The sequence below is a fragment of the Oncorhynchus mykiss genome, chromosome 15 (assembly GCF_057628025.1).
Source record: "Oncorhynchus mykiss isolate SJ-2025 chromosome 15, ASM5762802v1, whole genome shotgun sequence".
In the NCBI taxonomy this organism is placed as follows: domain Eukaryota; kingdom Metazoa; phylum Chordata; class Actinopteri; order Salmoniformes; family Salmonidae; genus Oncorhynchus; species Oncorhynchus mykiss.
Window position 1 is genome coordinate 50,305,869 of NC_143036.1, and position 22,078 is coordinate 50,327,946.

The 22,078-nt window shown below is 43.9% G+C and overlaps 1 protein-coding gene across 2 annotated transcripts in view; it reads right to left on the bottom strand.

Moving 5' to 3' along the window:
- The window catches only part of tafa5a (TAFA chemokine like family member 5a), a 167,049-nt gene that overhangs the window by 120,279 nt on the left and 24,692 nt on the right, over positions 1 to 22,078 (bottom strand). The window contains exon 1 of one of the 2 annotated variants that reach the window (XM_021563373.3): positions 3,583 to 4,654. The exons of the other annotated variant lie outside the window; for it this stretch is intronic. Within the exon in view, the coding sequence (XP_021419048.2) occupies positions 3,583 to 3,673 (91 nt within the window). The 5' untranslated portion in view covers positions 3,674 to 4,654. Of the gene's footprint in view, positions 1 to 3,582; positions 4,655 to 22,078 lie in introns of those variants that run through there. 2 annotated transcript variants of the gene reach the window in all.

Genomic DNA, 22,078 nt, shown 5'->3' on the forward strand with positions numbered 1-22,078 from the left:
TAATTGGGCGTGCAAAATTATTCAGCCCCTTTACTTTCAATGCAGCAAACTCTCTCCAGAAGTTCAGTGAGGATCTCTGAATGATCCAATGTTGACCTAAATGACTAATGATGATAAATACAATCCACCTGTGTGTAATCAAGTCTCCGTATAAATGCACCTGCACTGTGATAGTCTCAGAGGTCCGTTAAAAGCGCAGAGAGCATCATGAAGAACAAGGAACACACCAGGCAGGTCCGAGATACTGTTGTGAAGAAGTTTAAAGCCGGATTTGGATACATAAAGATTTCCCAAGCTTTAAACATCCCAAGGAGCACTGTGCAAGCGATAATATTGAAATGGAAGGAGTATCAGACCACTGCAAATCTACCAAGACCTGGCCGTCCCTCTAAACTTTCAGCTCATACAAGGAGAAGACTGATCAGAGATGCAGCCAAGAGGCCCATGATCACTCTGGATGAACTGCAGAGATCTACAGCTGAGGTGGGAGACAATGTCCATAGGACAACAATCAGTCGTATATTGCACAAATCTGGCCTTTACGGAAGAGTGGCAAGAAGAAAGCCATTTCTTAAAGATATCCATATAAAGTGTTGATTAAAGTTTGCCACAAGCCACCTGGGAGACACACCAAACATGTGGAAGAAGGTGCTCTGGTCAGATGAAACCAAAATGTAACTTTTTGGCAACAATGCAAAACGTTATGTTTGGCGTAAAAGCAACACAGCTGAACACACCATCCCCACTGTCAAACATGGTGGTGGCAGCATCATGGTTTGGGCCTGATTTTCTTCAGCAGGGACAGGGAAGATGGTTAAAATTGATGGGAAGATGGATGGAGCCAAATACAGGACCATTCTGGAAGAATGAACCTGATGGAGTCTGCAAAAGACCTGAGACTGGGACGGAGATTTGTCTTCCAACAAGACAATGATCCAAAACATAAAGCGAAATCTACAATGGAATGGTTCAAAAATAAACATATCCAGGTGTTAGAATGGCCAAGTCAAAGTCCAGACCTGAATCCAATCGAGAATCTGTGGAAAGAACTGAAAACTGCTGTTCACAAATGCTCTCCATCCAACCTCACTGAGCTCGAGCTGTTTTGCAAGGAGGAATGGGAAAAATTTCAGTCTCTCGATGTGCAAAACTGATAGAGACATACCCCAAGCGACTTACAGCTGTAATCGCAGCAAAAGGTGGCGCTACAAAGTATTAACTTAAGGGGGCTAAATAATTTTGCACGCCCAATTTTTCAGTTTTTCTTTTGTTAAAAAGTTTGAAATGCCAATAAATGTTGTTCCACTTCATGATTGTGTCCCACTTGTTGTTGATTCTTCACAAAAAAATACAGTTTTACATCTTTATGTTTGAAGCCTGAAATGTGGCAAAAGGTCGCAAAGTTCAAGGGGGCCGAATACTTTTGCAAGGCACTGTATCATGCTGTGGAAGCTAAATTATAGCACTTATTTATTTCATTTGTAAAACTATTTCATTTTTGGGTTGGGTAACATTCAATGCAAACAGATGTGGAAATGTTTAATTTTTTGACAGAGAACATTACAAAGGATTGTGCTACTAGCAAATGTATGAGCGAAATCATATTGCACTACTTACCATAGGTGCCTTTTTATTATTCTGGCCCCAATAGACTGTCATTAATGCCGTTCTTATGAATTCATTATATCAGCAGTGTGTATTTTACTCTGTAGCCTACTGTGCATTTTGACCTTGGCTACAGCACAAAGTGAACATGGTCCCAGCTTCCTTTGTATGCCTCTCCCTGCTTCCCTGCATAGATTTCAATAAAATAAATACCTCCCACAATAGACTTCCAATTCCAAACCTCTGATATAATAAAAGCAAAAAACATGATCAAAATAACCAAAGAATGCTAGACATAAAATACATGATTGCTAGACATAAAATACATGTGTGTTAACCGATTTGTTGTTTTTGTGCTGTGGAAAGGAATATAATGATATCCACAAAATGCTATTGAACGTGGACAAATATAGCCTTGGTCACGATCACAAACTCATTGACCAGGAAGGATAAGATCTTTTGCATTTGTGCATTCATTTCCATTCCGGAAGAATACCACAGCCTATGATAGGCTGCCTATAACATTCCCATTCCAGGAGAATAGCATGGCCCTGGCCTATCACACGCCACATGGAGTTCAGTTGGGTGGATGTGGATTATTTGAGCTGTAGTCAGATCTCAGAGCCCCGACAGCCCCTTTTAGCACTGTAGGCACAAGACTAACAGGAAAGGTCACTTGGCACGCATACATTTCTCTTTCCACCATGTGGCACAGAGAGGGAGTCCATTTGCCACCAGTTGACCTGCCTTTCTACTGACAGTGAGGAGAGGAGCCTGGCCGAGTTGTAACCTAATGACCCTGCTGCCTGCCACACACACACCCACACACACAAAGAGTGCCCCTAGCCTCACGCCAGACATGAGAGAAAAGGCATGGCAGTTTGTGCATAGAATGTCTATTCAAAGCTTTACCCATGTGAAATCCAGTGGTATTTTAGGTTAAGCCACATTACCAGAGGCCTTTTATACCACCTTAAGTATGTCTGAATACACTGCAATCACATTAGGTTTCCTACTTTGAGGATGCATTTAATGAGTTACGACTAAATACAATCGTAAAGGTTATCTACAGTACTTCAAGCTGCAACAGATTGTGACAGCTTGAAAAGGTGGTGGCTGTATAAAAAAAATGTAAAAAATGAAATCAATAAAACAATTGGAAAATTTGACCAAATGAAAACCAATTAATTGTCTTAAAAAGCAGTAAAAAAAAAAAAAAGTCTCAATTTTACATTTAGAAATTACATTAAGGCAGGCCAAAATAAAAAAACATATAGAGATACAGCAGGGCAGAGGGCAACACTAAGGTTTGTAGCTCGAGCTTCACCTTATGGGGAATGAATGTTTAGCAAAGGTTGGATCGTATCCAGTGGCCATGGCACAAGGCGTGACAACAAGAATAACAGCGGCCAATACGAGGAGATAATAAGGGTTTGTTCTCAGCCTTACCTTAAAGCTAGACTATAGTGCCATCTATTGAAGACCTCAACTATAAATCACACCATCTATTGAAACGGGATACTACCCACCCATATATTAACGTTATATACAATATCAATGTATTTATCTTCTGTTCCTTTTTTTTGTGGGTAAATTACCACACAAAAAATATATATAAATATATATATATAATTGGATCAATTGGATAGGACTATAACTTGTTGACGTTAACCAATAGGAAAGCATTGCTGGTGACACTCAGACCATTGAATTGTTCACGTTCATCAAATAGATAGATATTCATATTATCGAATCAATTGTATTTTTTGGCTTGGGGTCAAATCCAGCAGGTTTGCGCCGTGGCAAAGTTGATTAAGCATGAGAGCCAAAGACTCCTCCTGCACGAAGCTCTTTTGTCGGGTTATGAGACATAATACATAATTGAAAGACAGTACAGACAGGCGACATGAAAACAGAGCTATGTAATAGGACAACGCCATTATATAATGCTCTGAAATCAGTCACATAAACAATTACCTTCTTTGAGCAAGCGTGAGTGGATGAGAAGAATAACAAAACAACAGATTGCCGCTCCGGCTAAAGCCCAGGCAACTCTGAGAAACTGCATCCTGGCTGGTGAGTGGCGACGACTTAATTCAAACACCCGAGGAGATAAATCAGAAGTCTTCAGAGACACACACAGCCTTCTATTCTGTTCCCATCCAGCGCAATGCTTCTCACCCCCCCACCCCCACCCCCCAAAAAAAATAAAAAAAATAGGCTGTTTTGTGAAAAACACAAAATATATCCCCCTTTAGTTCGCTTCGGAAATAGCTGGGACGAATACAAATACTAGTCAGTCGGTCAGGTGAAGGGGAAACATAGATGATCCCGCCCGTGGAAAAGGACTCAGTGCTGGGTCAAAATATAAGTGTGAGGTGCCTCCGTATGAAGCGGGGCTGTTAAACCCCCATCGTTTGAAGTGCTGGCATTCCCACTACCACTTCACCCCCTCTTCCGTGACTCGGTCACGGCAGGCTCACAAACAGCTTTCTCTTCGCTCCCTCTCTCGGACTGCTGCGCGGGGATACGGTAATTCGGTGCGCTGATCACCACTCTCCTCCAGTAAATGTTCCACACAACTCCGGCGCAGGAATAGACTCAGAAGCTGGCAGCACCACCATGTCGCTATGCAGTAGAGCTATATTTCCGTTTAGTTTCAGTCAGATAGCACAGGGATAGCTCACAATCTGTGGATACCTCTCGTCTTAGTTGATCTACATGTAGATCATGAAAGATGCTCGCATCTCTTTAGATTTGGAGGCGATTACCTCCCGAGCTTTATCAGATAAAAAAAAACAAACGCGCAATAGACCGTTTTCCGTTAAGTTTCTTGATCTACTTCGGGATTTCGATACATTTGTCAGTTAGTGATGATGATGACGAAGTGTATTTTGGCCTCACCATCCCTGATCTCAGTACCGATTCTTCGGGCTTTCCGGTTCTCTTCGCCAGGCAACCGCATATAAAGTCGACAGACGCGACTTTCTCTCTCCCTGCTCTGTGCTCTCCCGGTGAGTGACGTCACAACAACTCCCCCCACACAATATGTTTCCTCGGGCGAATTCACAGAGCCGGTGTGAGGAGAGGATGGGGAGAGGCGTGGAGGGGATTGAGGAGGAACGGGGCTGGTTGGCAGATGAAAAACTGCATTGCTCGTTAACTACCTAATTACAGTGTCCCTATTCTGCATTTGGAGAACTTTGGTTTTATTACCTCAGGGCATATCCAATTGAATTTCAATGCATTTTTTAAAATATATTTTTCTATTTCAAATGTAGCCTACAGGCAAGATACCTAGCACCCAGCTTGTGCCTTTAGTAGACTATAGACATATTTCAAAGACAGATTTGCACAAATTCTTTCAAACCAAAGTATTTTTAAATACAAGAATATGGGCATATAGGCCAATCACATGCAATATCTCCTGCGAACCAGTGTCCAGCCCATTTCCAAAGCCCTTGACGGGTCTGTGCCAATTCTCACATTCTATTTTTATTTAACTAGGCAAGCCAGTTAAGAACAAATATTTATTTACAATGATGTCCTACTGGGGAACAGTGAGTTAACTGCCTTGTTCAGGTGCAGAACGACAGATTTTTACCTTGTCAGCTCTGGATTTGATCCAGCATACATACTGGCCCAACGCTCTAACCACTAGGCTACTTGCCGCCCCCAAAATCTATAGACAGTATAAACAAGTGAATCCACTGATATACTGTACGTACTGTAGGGGGTTGAACTTCATCCAAACAAACCTCAGTTGCAGTGTCAATAACTTGGCTCCTGCAGCTATTTCACTGCTAAGTAATGGTGTGGGTGGGGGGTAAAGGGGGTATTAACAACAAGGGCATCCATGTTTAATGCTGCCTTTGTAAAGAGAAAGAGAGAGAGAGAGAGAGAGAGAGAGAGAGAGAGGAGAGAGAGAGAGGGGAGAGAGAGCAAGAGCTCCCTCCTCCCAGCCTCTTCCATTCTCAGGCTGTAATCTATCAGTCAGTGGGACAGCAATTAACGGAGACCTGTCCACAACTTGTCTGCAAAGGGGGTGGGGTGTGTGTGGAGGGCTCGGGGCAACATGGCTTACATTAAATATGGTGAACCCTGTCATTACCGGTCACTAAAACGCTTCAGCTTTGTTATTTATAGAACAAGGGCAGAAATGGCAACAGGCTTGCACAGTCTCACAGCAGAATTGGATGTTCATCCACGTTCTCCAAACTTCAAATTTCGAAGTTGCTCCAAAGGTTAAATTTCGAAGAGCTTTTGTTGCTACTGCTGCTCTGTATCATTCCATTTCTCCAAACGTCAAACGTCAAACTTCGAAGTTAAGGGTTAAGCTTAGGCACACATTCCAAATGATTAAGGAAAGGGTTAATGTTCGGGATAGGGTTAAAACCAAAATAAATTTTAAAAAACAGTTCTGATCCAGAGTCATGGGATTACACCCATGCAGCAAAACCCAAGCCTACTCGATGGTAATAGCGCTCACTGTTATGCCTAGTGGCTAGTTGTGAAGGCATTTTTTGACGTCCTCAGGACATGGATTGACGTCCAATTTCGACATCAATCATACATGACCTGGCTGAGAAATAGCCCTTAACCACAGACTATAGGTTCAGATTACCCTATAACCCCGAAGCCTAATCCTATTAAGGGAATGATAATTAACTGACCCTGCATAAGTGCTTGGGGGCAACAAGTCAAACATCCATGAGCTGAACAGTATCCTCAAGCACACATAATATAGGCCTTCTAATAAGTCCAGAGAGCCTTATTAGACTGTTCTAGAATACGTCTAAGCTAAAAGTCCAGGAGTCTCAAGCAAAGGCACGAGTAGGAGTGCAGCTACAAAGACGTGTTACGTTGTCCAGTCTTGTGCAGAAACAGGAGTTAGAGTCCTACAGAAAGAGTAGGGGAGTGTTATACTGTCTGTAGCCTGCCTCCTTGTTCAACTTGCCTACCCTCCTTTTCGTCTCTCCTCTCTGTGTCTCCCTGCCCGGAGCTGAGGAAAGCATTACTTGCTTTGTCCTCTGTTCTGTTCACATCGTCGGTTCGGTGCCATACCATGGCCCATCCCAATAAAGGCCATACCGGTGCCATACCATGGCCCATCCCAATAAAGGCCATATAACTAACAGCAGCAAAATAAAAATGTATTCACTGTATTCCCCATTATCTTCTATGTGGACAATATGCTTGAAAGATGACATGATCAGAAGTTAATTAGCCCTTATTGTCCAATTCTGCTTTTGTCTCAATGCTTGTTAGAAGTCCACCGCAAGAGAATCGCTCTACGGAATTCAGAGAAGCAGTTTGATTAATTGATACAGAAATAGGAGTTGAACCATTATTTTCTAGTGAATAATTTTGAAAAATGTTTTACTTTAACAACTAAGAATCGTATTATCCTCCATCGTTAGGGCAGTGGATGAATCAAATGCATTATTATGGCCCGAGCCTGTGTTATTTAAATATTTAAAAATATATATATGGGTTACAGAAGCCATATGGCATGAAGTAATTTAAAGCCATGTGGCATAAAGCATTACAAGCCTTAGAAATATACAAAGGATGAAACATAAAAAACTAAAAAATTAAAAAGGTTATTATGAGAACAAAGAAGGTAGGCATGGATACTGTGGGAACATGTAGGTTTGAGCAAGTATGATGTCATTAATGTTTGTTGAAATATACAATATGTATGTACATCTGAGTTGGTGTTTTTTTTTGTCTTCATTCGTCTTTTTTCTTTCTGTTGAAGGTCGGCATTAAGTCTCAGGAAATGTCATGTCTAATTTAGTGGGTCCATGTCTGTGAAATGTTAAGTTGTCTGTTGTGTTTTGTCTATGTCTATTGTCTAAAAAAACAAAATAAAATCGTCCACATTTTTTTGGGGGGACAGAATTTGTGTTGCCCAAAATGAAAAACAGTGAAAAGCAGTCTACTGCTTGACCTGTTGAGGTTTCTTTGAAGAACTCCAGTGAAACACTAACACTTGTCTTAATAAACCATTTCAAAGGACTCTTCAATAGCTCCCTTGAATCAATATGTCGTTATAATATATGCAGTACTCCAAGGCTCTCCGAGGATTTTCCTTTTGCCAGAAGAAATTCATATTTTCAAACACACAAACAGAAAAATATATTTCAATCCAAGATCTGCACCCAACTAACAGGAGCAAAACGTTTATCTTCATCGTATTCCCCATTATCTTCTACGTTTGAAAGATGGCTTGATCCGAAGTGAATATAAGAGCATATTGTACAATTCTGCTTTCGTCTGAATTCAGAGGAGCAGTTTCATTAATCAATACAAAAAAAAATAAGAGTTGAACCATTTTGATAAAACTTTTACTTCAAAATTGGAAATCGAGCGATCCTCCAAATCAAATCAATTGTCATGATCGCATACACATATGTTATTGTAGGTGTATTCATCTTTTAAACAGTGGATGAATCAAATGCATTATTATTGAAATGTTGAAAAAATGTGGGCTACAGATAGAAATAAAATACTATAAAACAATTTGAAGCCATACGGCATAAAAACCCTAGAAATATCCAGATGATTAACAATGAGATTGTTTTATTATGAGAACAAACAAGATGGGTATGGATTCTGTGAGAACATGTACAGTTGAAGACGGAAGTTTACAAACACCTTAGCCAAATCCATTAAAACTCAGTTTTTCACAATTCCTGACATTTAATCCTAGTAAAAATGCCCTGTCTTAGGTCAGTTAGGATCACCACTTTATTTTAAGTATGTGACATTTCAGACTAATAGTGGAGATAATTATTGATTTCAGGTTTTATTTCTTTCATCACATTCCCAGTGGGTCAGAAGGTTACATACACTCAATTAGTTTTTGGTATCATTGCCTTTAAATTGTTTAACTTGGGTCAAATGTTTTGGGTAGCCTTCCACAAGCTTCCCCATTCCTCCTGACAGAGCTGGTTTCACGGAGTCAGGTTTGTAGGCCTCCTTCCTCGCAAATACTTTTTCAGTTCTGCCCACACATTTTTTATAGGATTGCAGTCAGGGCTTTGTGATGGCCACTCCAATATCTTGACTTTGTTGTCCATAAGCCATTTTGCCACAAATTTGGAAGTATGCTTGGGGCCATTGTCCGTTTGGAAGACCCATTAGCGACCAAGCTTTAACTTCCTGACTAATGTCTTGAGATGTTGCTTCAATATAGTGTGCACCTGTCCCTCCTGCAGCAAAGCACCCCCACAACATGATGCTGCCACCACCGTGCTTCACTGTTGGGATGGTGTTCTTCGGCTTGCAAGCCTCCCCCTTCTTCCTCCAAACATAACGATGGTCATTATTGGCAAACAGTTTTATTTTTGTTTCATCAGACCAGAGGACATTCCTCCAAAAAGTACGATCTTTGTCCCCATGTGCGGTTGCAAACTGTAGTCTGGCTTTTTTCTGCCGGTTTTGTAGCAGTGACCTCTTCCTTGGTGAGCTGCCTTTCAGGTTATGTCGATATAGGACTCGTTTTACTGTGGATATAGATACATTTGTACCTGTTTCCTCCAGCATCTTCACAATATCCTGTGCTGTTGTTCTGGGATTGATTGCACTTTTTGCACCAAAGTACGTTCATCTCTAGGAGACAGAACACGTCTTCTTCCTGAGCGGTATGATGGCTGCGTAGTCCCATGGTGTTTATACTTGCGTAGTATTGTTTGTACAGATGAACGTTGTACCTTCAGTTGTTTGGAAATTGCTCCTAAGGATGAACCAGACTTGTGGAGGTCTACAATTTATTGTATGAGGTATTGGCTGATTTCTTTTGAGTTTCCCATGAAGTCAAGCAAAGAGGCACTGAGTTTGAAGGTACGCCTTGAAATACATCGACAGGTACACCTCTGACTCAAATTATGTCAATTAGATAATCAGAAACTTCTAAATCCATGACATAATTTTCTGGAATTTTTCAAGCTGTTTTTAAAGGTAGTCAACTTAGTGTATGTAAACTTTTGACCCACTGGAATTGTGATACAGTGAATTATAAGTGAAAGAATCTCTCTGTAAACAATTGTTGGGAAAATTACTTGTGTCATGCACAAAGTAGACGCCCTAACCAACTTGCCAAAACTATAGTTTGTTAACAAGACATTTGTGGAGTGGTTTAAAAACTAGTTTTAATGACTCCAACCTAAGTGAATTTAAACTTCCGACTTCAACTGTATATATATATATATATATATATATATATATATATATATATATATATATATATATTACACACACACAGTGGGGCAAAAAAGTATTTAGTCAGCCACCAATTGTGCAAGTTCTCCCACTTAAAAAGATGAGAGAGGCCTGTAATTTTCATCATAGGTACACTTCAACTATGACAGACAAAATGAGAAAAAAACAATCCAGATAATCACATTGTAGGATTTTTATGAATTTATTGGCAAATTATGGTGGAAAATAAGTATTTGGTCACCTACAAACAAGCAAGATTTCTGGCTCTCACAGACCTGTAACTTCTTCTTTAAGAGGCTCCTCTGTCCTCCACTCGTTACCTGTATTAATGGCACCTGTTTGAACTTGTTATCAGTATAAAAGACACCTGTCCACAACCTCAAACAGTCACACTCCAAACTCCACTATGGCCAAGACCAAAGAGCTGTCAAAGGACACCAGGAACAAAATTGTAGACCTGCACCAGGCTGGGAAGACTGAATCTGCAATAGGTAAGCAGCTTGGTTTGAAGAAATCAACTGTGGGAGCAATTATTAGGAAATGGAAGACATACAAGACCACTGATAATCTCCCTCAATCTGGGGCTCCACACAAGATCTCACCCCGTGGGGTCAAAATTATCACAAGAACAGTGAGCAAAAATCCCAGAACCACACGGGGGGACCTAGTGAATAACCTGCAGAGAGCTGGGACCAAAGTAACAAAGCCTACCATCAGTAACACACTACGCCGCCAGGGACTCAAATCCTGGACTCAAATCCTGCAGTGCCAGACGTGTCCCCCTGCTTAGGCAACGAAGGAGTGGCTCCGTAAGAAGCATTTCAAGGTCCTGGAGTGGCCTAGCCAGTCTCCAGATCTCAACCCCATAGAAAATCTTTGGAGGGAGTTGAAAGTCCATGTTGCCCAGCAACAGCCCCAGAACATCACTGCTCTAGAGGAGATCTGCATGGAGGAATGGGCCAAAATACCAGCAACAGTGTGTGAAAACCTTGTGAAGACTTACAGAAAACGTTTGACCTCTGTCATTGCCAACAAAGGGTATATAAGAAAGTTTTGATATAAACTTTTGTTATTGACCAAATACTTATTTTCCACCATAATTTGCAAATAAATTCATAAAAAATCCTACAATGTGATTTTCTGGATATTTCTTTCTCATTTTTGTCTGTCATAGTTGAAGTGTACCTATGATGAAGATTACAGGCCTCTCTCATCTTTTTAAGTGGGAGATCTTGCACAATTGGTTGCTGACTAAATTATTTTTTGCCCCACTGTATATTATAGAACTAAACGGGTCCTACATTTCAAAATAAAAAATTATCCATAGTATGACCGTCTTAAAGCAATTCCATATGTCAGCTTAGAACCCCCCCACATCCCCAATCACATAGACACCCAAAAGTAGCCTACAGTATACAATTGCTCAAGTCTCAGAATGCATACAGCTAAGTGCAGCATAGCCTGCAGTCCAAGATTCTTAATATAATCATATCAGTAGCAGAGCTCAAGCAAGACAGCTCCCTAATTAGACCTGAGAAGAACCAATAGATTCACTGAGGAGTTAATTTGACCTACAACCACCAACCCCTCTCTCTCTCTCTCTCTCTCTCTCTCGCTCTCTCTTGCATCCCCCTCCCCCTCTCTCTCCCCCTCTATTTCTCTCTTCGTCAGTATAAGCCACACAGTTCTCACCTGCTCTGATCCCATTCGTCAGCAGCTTAAGTGGCGTATGTTGGTGTGTTATGAGGCTGATTATGTTTGTTTTCTCTTGAATATTCATCAGTTTCTCAAAGTTTTACAGCCAGGAAGACACCTCATTAACTACAAACCTGATTGCACAGGGTTGAAAAAAAACAACACTTATTTACAACAATTTGCTGTGAATGAAATATGTGCCGCTTCAATGGTATTTTAAAGATTACCTTCCTGAACGGTATTGTTATAATAATTAATTTTCTATAGAAACTGATAACATCAAGTGTAACAAATAAAAATATTAGTCTTAAAATTATTATCCATAAATCTGCCATGTTTTCTATGGCATAGACCAGATGAATCCAGTTGAACGCTTCAATCAGTGTAAATGAAGCGGAGGAGACAGGTTAAAGAAGGATGTTTAAACCTTGAGACAATTGAGACATTGATTGTGTATGTGTGCCATTCAGAGAGTGAATGGACAAGACAAAAGATTTAAGTACCTATGAACGGGGTATGGTGGTAGGTGCCAGGGGCACCCGTTTGTGTCAAGAACTGCAACGCTGCTGGGGTTTTCTCACTCAAACGTTTCCACCACCCAAAGAACATCCAAACAAGTTGGCACAACTGTGGGAAGCATTGGAGTCAACATGGGCCAGCATTCAAATCAAATCAATTTGTACAGTGCCTTGCGAAAGTATTCGGCCCCCTTGAACTTTGCGACCTTTTGCCACATTTTATGCTTCAAACATAAAGATATAAAACTGTATTTGTTTGTGAAGAATCAACAACAAGTGGGACACAATCATGAAGTGGAACGACATTTATTGGATATTTCAAACTTTTTTAACAAATCAAAAACTTAAAATTTGGGCGTGCAAAATTGTATTTGTCACATGCGCCGAATAATACCCGTGGAACGCTTTCGACACCTGGTACAGTCCATGCCCCAAAGAATTTAGGCTGTTCTGAGGCCCAAAAAACCAACAACTCAATATTAAAAAACTCAATATTAGGAAGGTGTTCTTAACATTTTGTATTGTATATATCTTGTGCCAAGCAACACGAAAGGAGCATCAACTAAAAGCCTGTTATAAAATAGATGGAATTCAATGTTGCCCGAACATCAAAGGTAAACGGAAGCTTGTTTGCCTAGTGTTGTCATAGCCACACGGGAAATACAATAACCGAAACCTGGACCTGTATACTATAGCACTGCAGATACAAACAGGTTTTGATCTCCCTTCCAAGAATTATTACAGGCAGTTTTTACAAATATCTTTCTTTTTTTTATAGTAGAATGGGAAAGAACATCTTTTAAATATTTTGATCTTTGCAAATAGCCTATATTCCCAAGAATGGGTAACATTGTTCCATACCAAACCCTTTCATATCTAAAACAGGGGTTGAAGGCAAACCTTGGGCAGTCAGCCTATAGGCTAGTGTAGGACATGTACTGTATGTTTCTAATGAAAATAATTCCTTTGATCTTTTTATAGATTCTCTGTGATATTCTTTAATAATCTTCCAAGTTTGGGGAAAACTTGATTCATTATTCAATACGTTGCGTAAATATTCCAATATTTTCCCTAATTGGTACGATACATCTAGTACGAATGCAACAATTGCAACGTTTTCTCTGAGTTACAGTTCATGAGAGAAATCAATAAATTAGGCCCTAATCTACCGATTTCACATGAATGGGAATACAGATATGCATCTGTTGGTCACAGAATGAATAGTCCCGGTAGCCATTAGAGTAGCTGTTCAGGAGTCTTATGGCTTGAGGGTAAAAGCTGTTGAGGAGCCTTTTGGTCCAAGACTTGGCGCTCCGGTACCGCTTGCCATGCGGTAGCAGAGAGAACAGTCTGTGACTGGGGTGGATGGAGTCTTTGACCATTTTTTAGGGCCTTCCTCTCACACCGCCTGGTATCGAGGTCCTGGATGGCAGGCAGCTTAGCCCCAATGATGTGCTGGGCCATTCGCACTACCCTCTGAAGTGCCTTCGGTCGGATGCTGAGTATTTGCCGTACCAGGCAGTGATTCAACCAGGATGCTCTCGATGTTGCAGCTGTAGAACCTTATTGAGCATCTGAAGACGCATACCAAATCTTTTTAGTTTCCTGAGGGGGAATAGGCTTTGTCGTGCCCTCATCATGACTGTCTTGGTGTGTTTGGACCATTCTAGTTTGTTGGTGATGTTGACACCAAGGAACTTGAAGCTTTCAACCTGCTGCACTACAGCCTGTTGATGAGAATGAGGGCATGCTCGGTGCTCTGGCACCACCTGGCAAGGTCTCTGACCTCCTCCCCATAGGCTGTGAGCCATTACCAGCCTTTCAAAACACTCCATGGCTACGGACGTGAGTTCTACGGGTCGGTAGTCATTAAGGCAGGTTACCTTAGTGTTCTTGGGCACAGGGATTATGGTGTTCTGCTTGAAACATGTTGGTATTACAGACTCAATCGAGGACACGTTGAAAATGTCAGTGAAGACATCTGCCAGTTGGTCAGCACATGCCCGGAGCACCCGTCCTGGTAATCTGTCTGGCCCAGCAACCTTGTGAATGTTGACCTGTTTAAATGTCTTACTCACATCGGCTACGGAGAGCGTGATCACACAGTCACACAGAACAGCTGATTCTCTCATGCGTGCCTCAGTGTTGCCGATGTGGTACGATTCAATCTTAGTCCTGTATTGGCGCTTTGCCTGTTTGATGGTTCATCTGAGGGCATAGCAGGATTTCATATAAGCTCCTTGAAGGCAGCAGCTCTACCCTTTAGCTCAGTGTGAATGTTACCTGTAATCCGTGACTTCTGGTTGGGGTATGTACGTACAGTCACTGTGGGGACAACATCATCGATGCACTTATATTGATGAAGCCGGTGACTGAGGTGGTGTACTCCTCAATGCCATTGGAGGAATCCCGGAACATACTCCAGTCTGTGCTAGCAAAACAGTCCTGTAGCTTAGCATCTGAGTCATCCGACCAGTTTTCCATTGACCGAGTCACTGGTGCTTCCTGCTTTAGTTTTTGCTTGTAAGCAGGAATCAGGAGGATTGCCCGGGTGGCTGGTCTCAGACAAACCTGCAGGTGAAGAAGCCGGAGGTCGGTGGAGGTCCTGGGCTGGCATGGTTACATGTGGTCTGCGGTTTTGAGGCATGTTGGACGTACTGCCAAATTCTCTAAAACGACGTCAGAGGCTCATGGTAGAGGAATGAACATGCAAATCTCAGCATCCCAAATGCACGCTCCCTTAAAACTTGGGACATCTGTGGCATTGTGTTGTATGACAACACTGCACATTTTAGAGTATTGTTCCCATTTTAGAGTATTGTTCATTTTAGAGTATTGTTCCCATTTTAGAGTATTGTTCATTTTAGAGTATTGTTCCTGTGTAATGATTATGCTGTTTAATAATTTTCTTGATATGCCACACCTGTCAGGTGGATGGATTATTTTAGCAAAGGAGAAATGCTTACTGACAGGGATGTAAACATGTGGACAATTTCTGGGATCTTTTATCTCAGCTCATGAAACATGGGACCAACACTTTACATGCGTTTATATGTTGGTTCAGTGAGTCTAAGTTTGCTCACGTGTTTGTTCCTAAACTTACATGCTCTTTACAATTTACATCACAGCATTGCAAATTTCTGTAAATCATCTATGTTGTTTATACATACATACAGCATATGAGCTGCGTATAAACCAGTCATACGCCCATTCTTTTTTTGTATCAATAAAAGTTAATAAACCTGAACCCGACAGCACAGGCTATTTATAGTGTAGATATGTCAGCCAATGAAATATCAAAGTGTATTTTGGTCACACCCTTCTCTGACCTGAAAACAAAGACTGTTATAATTCCAAAATGTGTTGGTTTTTAACACCTCTGTGTTTTGTTCTCCCAGAGTGTCTGAATAACTATGGCACATCCACAATGCTAAAGTCTAACCTTGGACAGGTACGGATCCTGTCCCCCAATACCAAAGGACCAGGAATGGTTAGTATAATATAGACTATTCATTTCAAAACCACTGAAGCACAGGATGAGAAAATAGGGAAAATCTATACAATCCCCGGTAACGAACAAACGCCCCCCCCGATAGGTTGCAGGACAACTGACGGGGGGAAGAGAGGAGAGAGAGAAAGGGTTGAGAGGAAACAGTTTAGCACAGCGGGTGTGTTACAGAAGAGAGGAGGAGAGGAGGAGAGGAGAGAGAGAAAGGGTTGAGAGGAAACAGGTGAGCACAGCGGGTGTGTTACGGAAGAGAGGTGGAGAGGAGGAGAGGAGAGAGAGAAAGGGTTGAGAGGAAACAGGTGAGCACAGCGGGTGTGTTACGGAAGAGAGGAGGAGAGGAGGAGAGGAGAGAGAGAAAGGGTTGAGAGGAAACAGGTGAGCACAGCGGGTGTGTTACAGAAGAGAGGAGGAGAGGAGAGAGAGACAGGGTTCAGAGGAAACAGGTGAGCACAGCGGGTGTGTTACAGAAGAGAGGAGGAGAGGAGAGAGAGACAGGGTTCAGAGGAAACAGGTGAGCACAGCGGGTGTGTTACAGAAGAGAGGAGGAGAGGAGAGAGAGAAAGGGTTGAGAGGAAACAGGTGAGCACAGCGGGTGTGTTACAGAAGAGAGGAGGAGAGGAGAGAGAGACAGGGTTCAGAGGAAACAGGTGAGCACAGCGGGTGTGTTACGGAAGAGAGGAGGAGAGGAGGAGAGGAGAGAGAGAAAGGGTTGAGAGGAAACAGGTGAGCACAGCGGGTGTGTTACGGAAGAGAGGAGGAGAGGAGGAGAGGAGAGAGAGAAAGGGTTGAGAGGAAACAGGTGAGCACAGCGGGTGTGTTACGGAAGAGAGGAGGAGAGGAGGAGAGGAGAGAGAGAAAGGGTTGAGAGGAAACAGGTGAGCACAGCGGGTGTGTTACGGAAGAGAGGAGGAGAGGAGGAGAGGAGAGAGAGAAAGGGTTGAGAGGAAACAGGTGAGCACAGCGGGTGTGTTACGGAAGAGAGGAGGAGAGGAGAGAGAGACAGGGTTCAGAGGAAACAGGTGAGCACAGCGGGTGTGTTACAGAAGAGAGGAGGAGAGGAGAGAGAGACAGGGTTCAGAGGAAACAGGTGAGCACAGCGGGTGTGTTACAGAAGAGAGGAGGAGAGGAGAGAGAGACAGGGTTCAGAGGAAACAGTTGAGCACAGTGGGTGTGTTACAGAAGAGAGGAGGAGAGGAGAGAGAGACAGGGTTCAGAGGAAACAGGTGAGCACAGCGGGTGTGTTACAGAAGAGAGGAGGAGAGGAGAGAGAGAAAGGGTTGAGAGGAAACAGGTGAGCACAGCGGGTGTGTTACAGAAGAGAGGAGGAGAGGAGAGAGAGACAGGGTTCAGAGGAAACAGGTGAGCACAGCGGGTGTGTTACAGAAGAGAGGAGGAGAGGAGAGAGAGACAGGGTTCAGAGGAAACAGGTGAGCACAGCGGGTGTGTTACAGAAGAGAGGAGGAGAGGAGAGAGAGACAGGGTTCAGAGGAAACAGGTGAGCACAGCAGGTGTGTTACGGAAGAGAGGAGGAGAGGAGAGAGAGACAGGGTTCAGAGGAAACAGGTGAGCACAGCGGGTGTGTTACGGAAGAGAGGAGGAGAGGAGAGAGAGAATATCAGTATGCAAGTCAGATGACGTGGAGGGAAGAACGAGAGAAGGAGTGAGTGGAGGTACTGATGTTGGCGATGTCACGTCTACCCTCGTCTACCCCGAAGTCTTTCCCCTGATACAAATGTATTAGCTCTACGTGAGTTCGGATGGACCACCTCGGGAAAGACGAGCGTCAAGACGAGTGTACGCCCGGCAACAGTGTAAAACGCAGTGTCAAGATACTTTATAGTAAGGCAGCCTTGAGAACCCCAAAAATCCCTTGTTTATATACAGTACCAATACATAATGCATGGGAAACGTTGAATATGCAAGTGTGTGTTTTTGTGCGTGTGTGTGTCACTGTCTGTAGAAATGGATGTAGAGGAGAAGAGGAGATGCTATGAATGAGACAATCCAGTTAAACACTCACAGACTGAATGCATGGCCTCCACTATCAACAGAGAGACACATAATAAACAGAGAGGAGATCAGCAGGCTAACAAGCTCTATGAAACGATACCAGCCATCCTAAGATTGCTGTAACCTTGACTTCACCTCTAGATGCCTCGAGGTGGTGGGGGGAAAAAATACAATTGTGAAAGAAAGAAAAATGTGATTATCAGACGGAGAGAGTGAAAGGATAGTGGTAAATAGTTTCACTTTGAGAGAGAGCGAGAGATTGGAATGTGAGCTCCCTATGTATTTGCTAGTGTGCGTGTTCTTGTGCGTGTGTGTGTGTGTGCCTGTGCGTGTGTGTGTGCGTGTGTGTCTGCATACAAGCTGAGGGAAAAAGACCAAGCTGGTTGTGTAGTTTGAATAACATGCTGTTGATTTGTAATTTCACAGTGATGTGGCATTGGAGGGGCAGGCAATGTCGCTGTCAGTTACAATCACCACAGTGACCGCCTCTTGATGGACAGCTGCTATTGGATTCATATCCACTCTTGCTCACTTTCAATTACTCTCTAAAGACATGGCCTTCAGTTCGCGTTGTCATTGTGTGTATGACTCTGTGTGTGAGTGAGTGGGTGTATGTGTGTGTGTGTGTGTGTGTGTGTGAGTTGTCAGCCAGATTGTGCCTTGCCTTATTGGGAGCACACGCTCACACATACAGCCCCTGACAGCAGAGTTCTAGAAGGGGCTCATCCTGATTCAACCATGGCTTGAGACTCCTCACACCGTGAAAATATGAGCTCTGGAAATCCGTTGTCCCTGGATGGAGATCAAGAGACTGCAAGTGATTCAATTGCGTGTTGATGAGGATGCCCTATATCTGAATCTAAAGGGCATTTCCATCAAAATGGACCCATGAGCACCATCATGTGAGGTTCATAGGAGCTAATCAAATTGGGTGTCAAATGAAAGCTAAGAGTGTATATTTGTGGGAAATGAAGGAACAGATCCATTTTTCAACCATTTTCCATCCAAACAAACGAGGCGTAAGTGAAGGCTTTGATTTGTGGATTAACAGATGGAACACATCATGTGGACGTAAAGACCCAACTAATATCGACACGGACTATTTCATCTTGCAGACATGGCTTGCCTTCTGTGAATTTAACATATAGGCCGTGTGCCTTGTAATTCTGTCACCAAAAACACACATATTTTCTGACATTTTCTCATTTCTCTCCCTCATGAGGGAGGATAATGAAAGTTCACAGCAGTAACATTGGTGGACCTACCAATAGGTTCCAGTGATTTTACTAATATCAATGTTGTTTATGAATTACTAAGTGATTAAAACGTGTAATTGTGTTACCTAATTGATAAGGGAATTACAAAAAATGCAGTAACAGAATTATTGCAACTGACTTGGCTACAATGGGAAACAGAAGTCATAAACCACATTTGGGTCTCCTGTTACTGTCCTCTCTTCCACTGACATACTGTTATGTTCAGCTCATAGTGTCTCCTGTTACTGTCCTCTCTTCCACTGGCATACTGTTATGTTCAGCTCATCGTGTCTCCTGTTACTGTCCTCTCTTCCACTGACTGTTATGTCCAGCTCATAGTGTCTCCTGTTACTGTCCTCTCTTCCACTGACTGTTATGTCCAGCTCATAGTGTCTACTGTTACTGTCCTCTCTTCCACTGACTGTTATGTCCAGCTCATAGTGTCTCCTGTTACTGTCCTCTCTTCTACTGACTGTTATGTCCAGCTCATAGTGTCTCCTGCTACTGTCCTCTCTTCCACTGACATACTGTTATGTTCAGCTCATAGTGTCTCCTGCTACTGTCCTCTCTTCCACTGGCATACTGTTATGTTCAGCTCATAGTGTCTCCTGTTATCGGAATTCATAGCAGATATTTAACAGCGTTGGGAAAGCGTGGTCACATAAAAAACGTTTTTTTCCGTTACCAATGTTTGCATCTGCACAGTTCTTCAACTAAATCATTTTTTGGTGCATTTTTCTGTGGAAATTGTTAAAAGTTGTGCATATTGTTGTTACTTTGTTCGTTTAGTTGTTCGCATAGTTGTATCGTTTTTAAATGTATGGCTTTTGTTTGGCATACTTTTGAAATGGAAAACCCCCAGAGTAAAGCGTAATCCCGTTGCCATGGAATTGCCCTAAAGCAATGCTCAAAGAAGTTGTTCTGATGTTGTGAGGGCAAAGCCGGCAGCACATGGTGAGGGCGTAGTAGGCGGCGCATGGTGAGGGCGTAGTCGGTAGCGCATGGTGAGGGCGTAGTCGGCAGCGCATGGTGAGGGCGTAGTAGGCGGTGCATGGTGAGGGTGTAGTCGGTAGCGCATGGTGAGGGTGTAGTCGGCAGCGCATGGTGAGGGCGTAGTAGGCGGTGCATGGTGAGGGTGTAGTCGGTAGCGCATGGTGAGGGCGTAGTCGGCAGCACATGGTGAGGGCGTAGTCGGCAGCGCATGGTGAGGGCGTAGTCGGCAGCGCATGGTGAGGGCGTAGTTGGCAGCACATGGTGAGGGCGTAGTAGGCGGTGCATGGTGAGGGCGTAGTCGGCAGCGCATGGTGAGGGCGTAGTCGGCAGCGCATGGTGAGGGCGTAGTAGGCGGTGCATGGTGAGGGCGTAGTCGGTAGCGCATGGTGAGGGCGTAGTCGGCAGCGCATGGTGAGGGCGTAGTCGGCAGCGCATGGTGAGGGCGTAGTTGGCAGCACATGGTGAGGGTGTAGTCTGCAGCACATGGTGAGGGCAAAGTCGGCAGCACATGGTGAGGGCAAAGTCGGCAGCACATGGTGAGGGCGTAGTAGGCAGCACATGGTGAGGGCGTACTCGGCAGCACATGGTGAGGGCGTAGTAGGCAGCGCATGGTGAGGGCGTAGTCGGTAGCGCATGGTGAGGGCGTACTCGGCAGCTCATGGTGAGGGCGAAGTCGGCAGCGTATGGTGAGGGCGAAGTCGGCAGAACATGGTAAGAGTGTTGTCAGCAGCGCATGGTGAGGGCGAAGTCGGCAGCGCATGGTGAGGGCGTAGTCGGCAGTGCATGGTGAGGGTGTAGTCTGCAGCACATGGTGAGGGCGAAGTCGGCAGCGCATGGTGAGGGCGTAGTCGGCAGCGCATGGTGAGGGCGTAGTCGGCAGAACATGGTGAGGGTGTAGTCGGCAGCGCATGGTGAGGGCGTAGTCGGCAGCGCATGGTGAGGGCGTATTCGGCAGCGCATGGTGAGGGTGTAGTCGGCAGCGCATGGTGAGGGCGTAGTCGGCAGCGCATGGTGAGGGCGTAGTCGGCAGCGCATGGTGAGGGTGTAGTCGGCAGCACATGGTGAGGGCGTATTCGCCAGCACATGGTGAGGGCATACTCGGCAGCACATGGTGAGGGCGAAGTCGGCAGCTTATGGTGAGGGCGTAGTCGGCAGCGCATGGTGAGGGCGTAGTCGGCAGCACATGGTGAGGGCGTATTCGCCAGCACATGGTGAGGGCGTAGTCGCCAGCACATGGTGAGGGCGTAGTCGCCAGCACATGGTGAGGGCGTAGTCGGCAGCACATGGTGAGGGTGTAGTCGGCAGCACATGGTGAGGGTGTAGTCTGCATCACATGGTGAGGGCAAAGTCGGCAGCACATGGTGAGGGCAAAGTCGGCAGCACATGGTGAGGGCGTAGTCGCCAGCACATGGTGAGGGCGTAGTCGGCAGCACATGGTGAGGGCGTAGTTGGCAGCACATGGTGAAGGCGTAGTCGGCAGCACATGGTGAGGGCGTAGTCTGCAGCACATGGTGAGGGCGTAGTTGGCAGCACATGGCATAAAAGAAATAGGGATGTCGCGCTGGATCTTCAAACTGTAAACCATCAAACTGAACTCCGTTACTGGCTGTCGTTTGTCTGGGGGGCAAAATTCAGAAAAATCTAAGGATGGCATCCTATTCCCTATTTGCTGTGTCCAAAACAGAATGCATTCCAAATGGTGTCTTATTCCTGATAGTGCCCTACTTTTCGCCAAACTAGGATGCCTTTATATCCATTAATGTGATTTTTCGACCCACTCTGCTTAATGCTGTGATGTGGTTCGGAACCAGGCCAATGTAGAAAGAGAGACGGAGACCGAGAGAGAGAAGGAAATAGCGAGAGCCTGGATTGCATGCAACAAATAACAACAAAGCCCAGGGGTGCTGCCATCATGAAACAACCATCAGTTCTCTATGATCAGTCATGTGTTTGCATCTAAAGCAGGACCCCAAATTGGTTGCATGGTTGCAGGGTAATGCTTATGTTTTACAGAGGCACCATCCACCATCTTATTTGCATATTCAGCTCAGCCGGTTTTCTGCCCACCAATACACAATCTACCATCCATTCGAGTCTGCTGTATGTATATTTATTGTTTTATTTTATTCATGTGCTATAACCGTTAAAGAGAAAGGCGTAAAGTAAGACATGCTGATGGGGAATTTCCTTTTTGAAAAAGGACATTTGTATGCAGGTTTGGGCCCCTATTATAAACATACATACTTGCAAGAGCGCACACAGTCGCA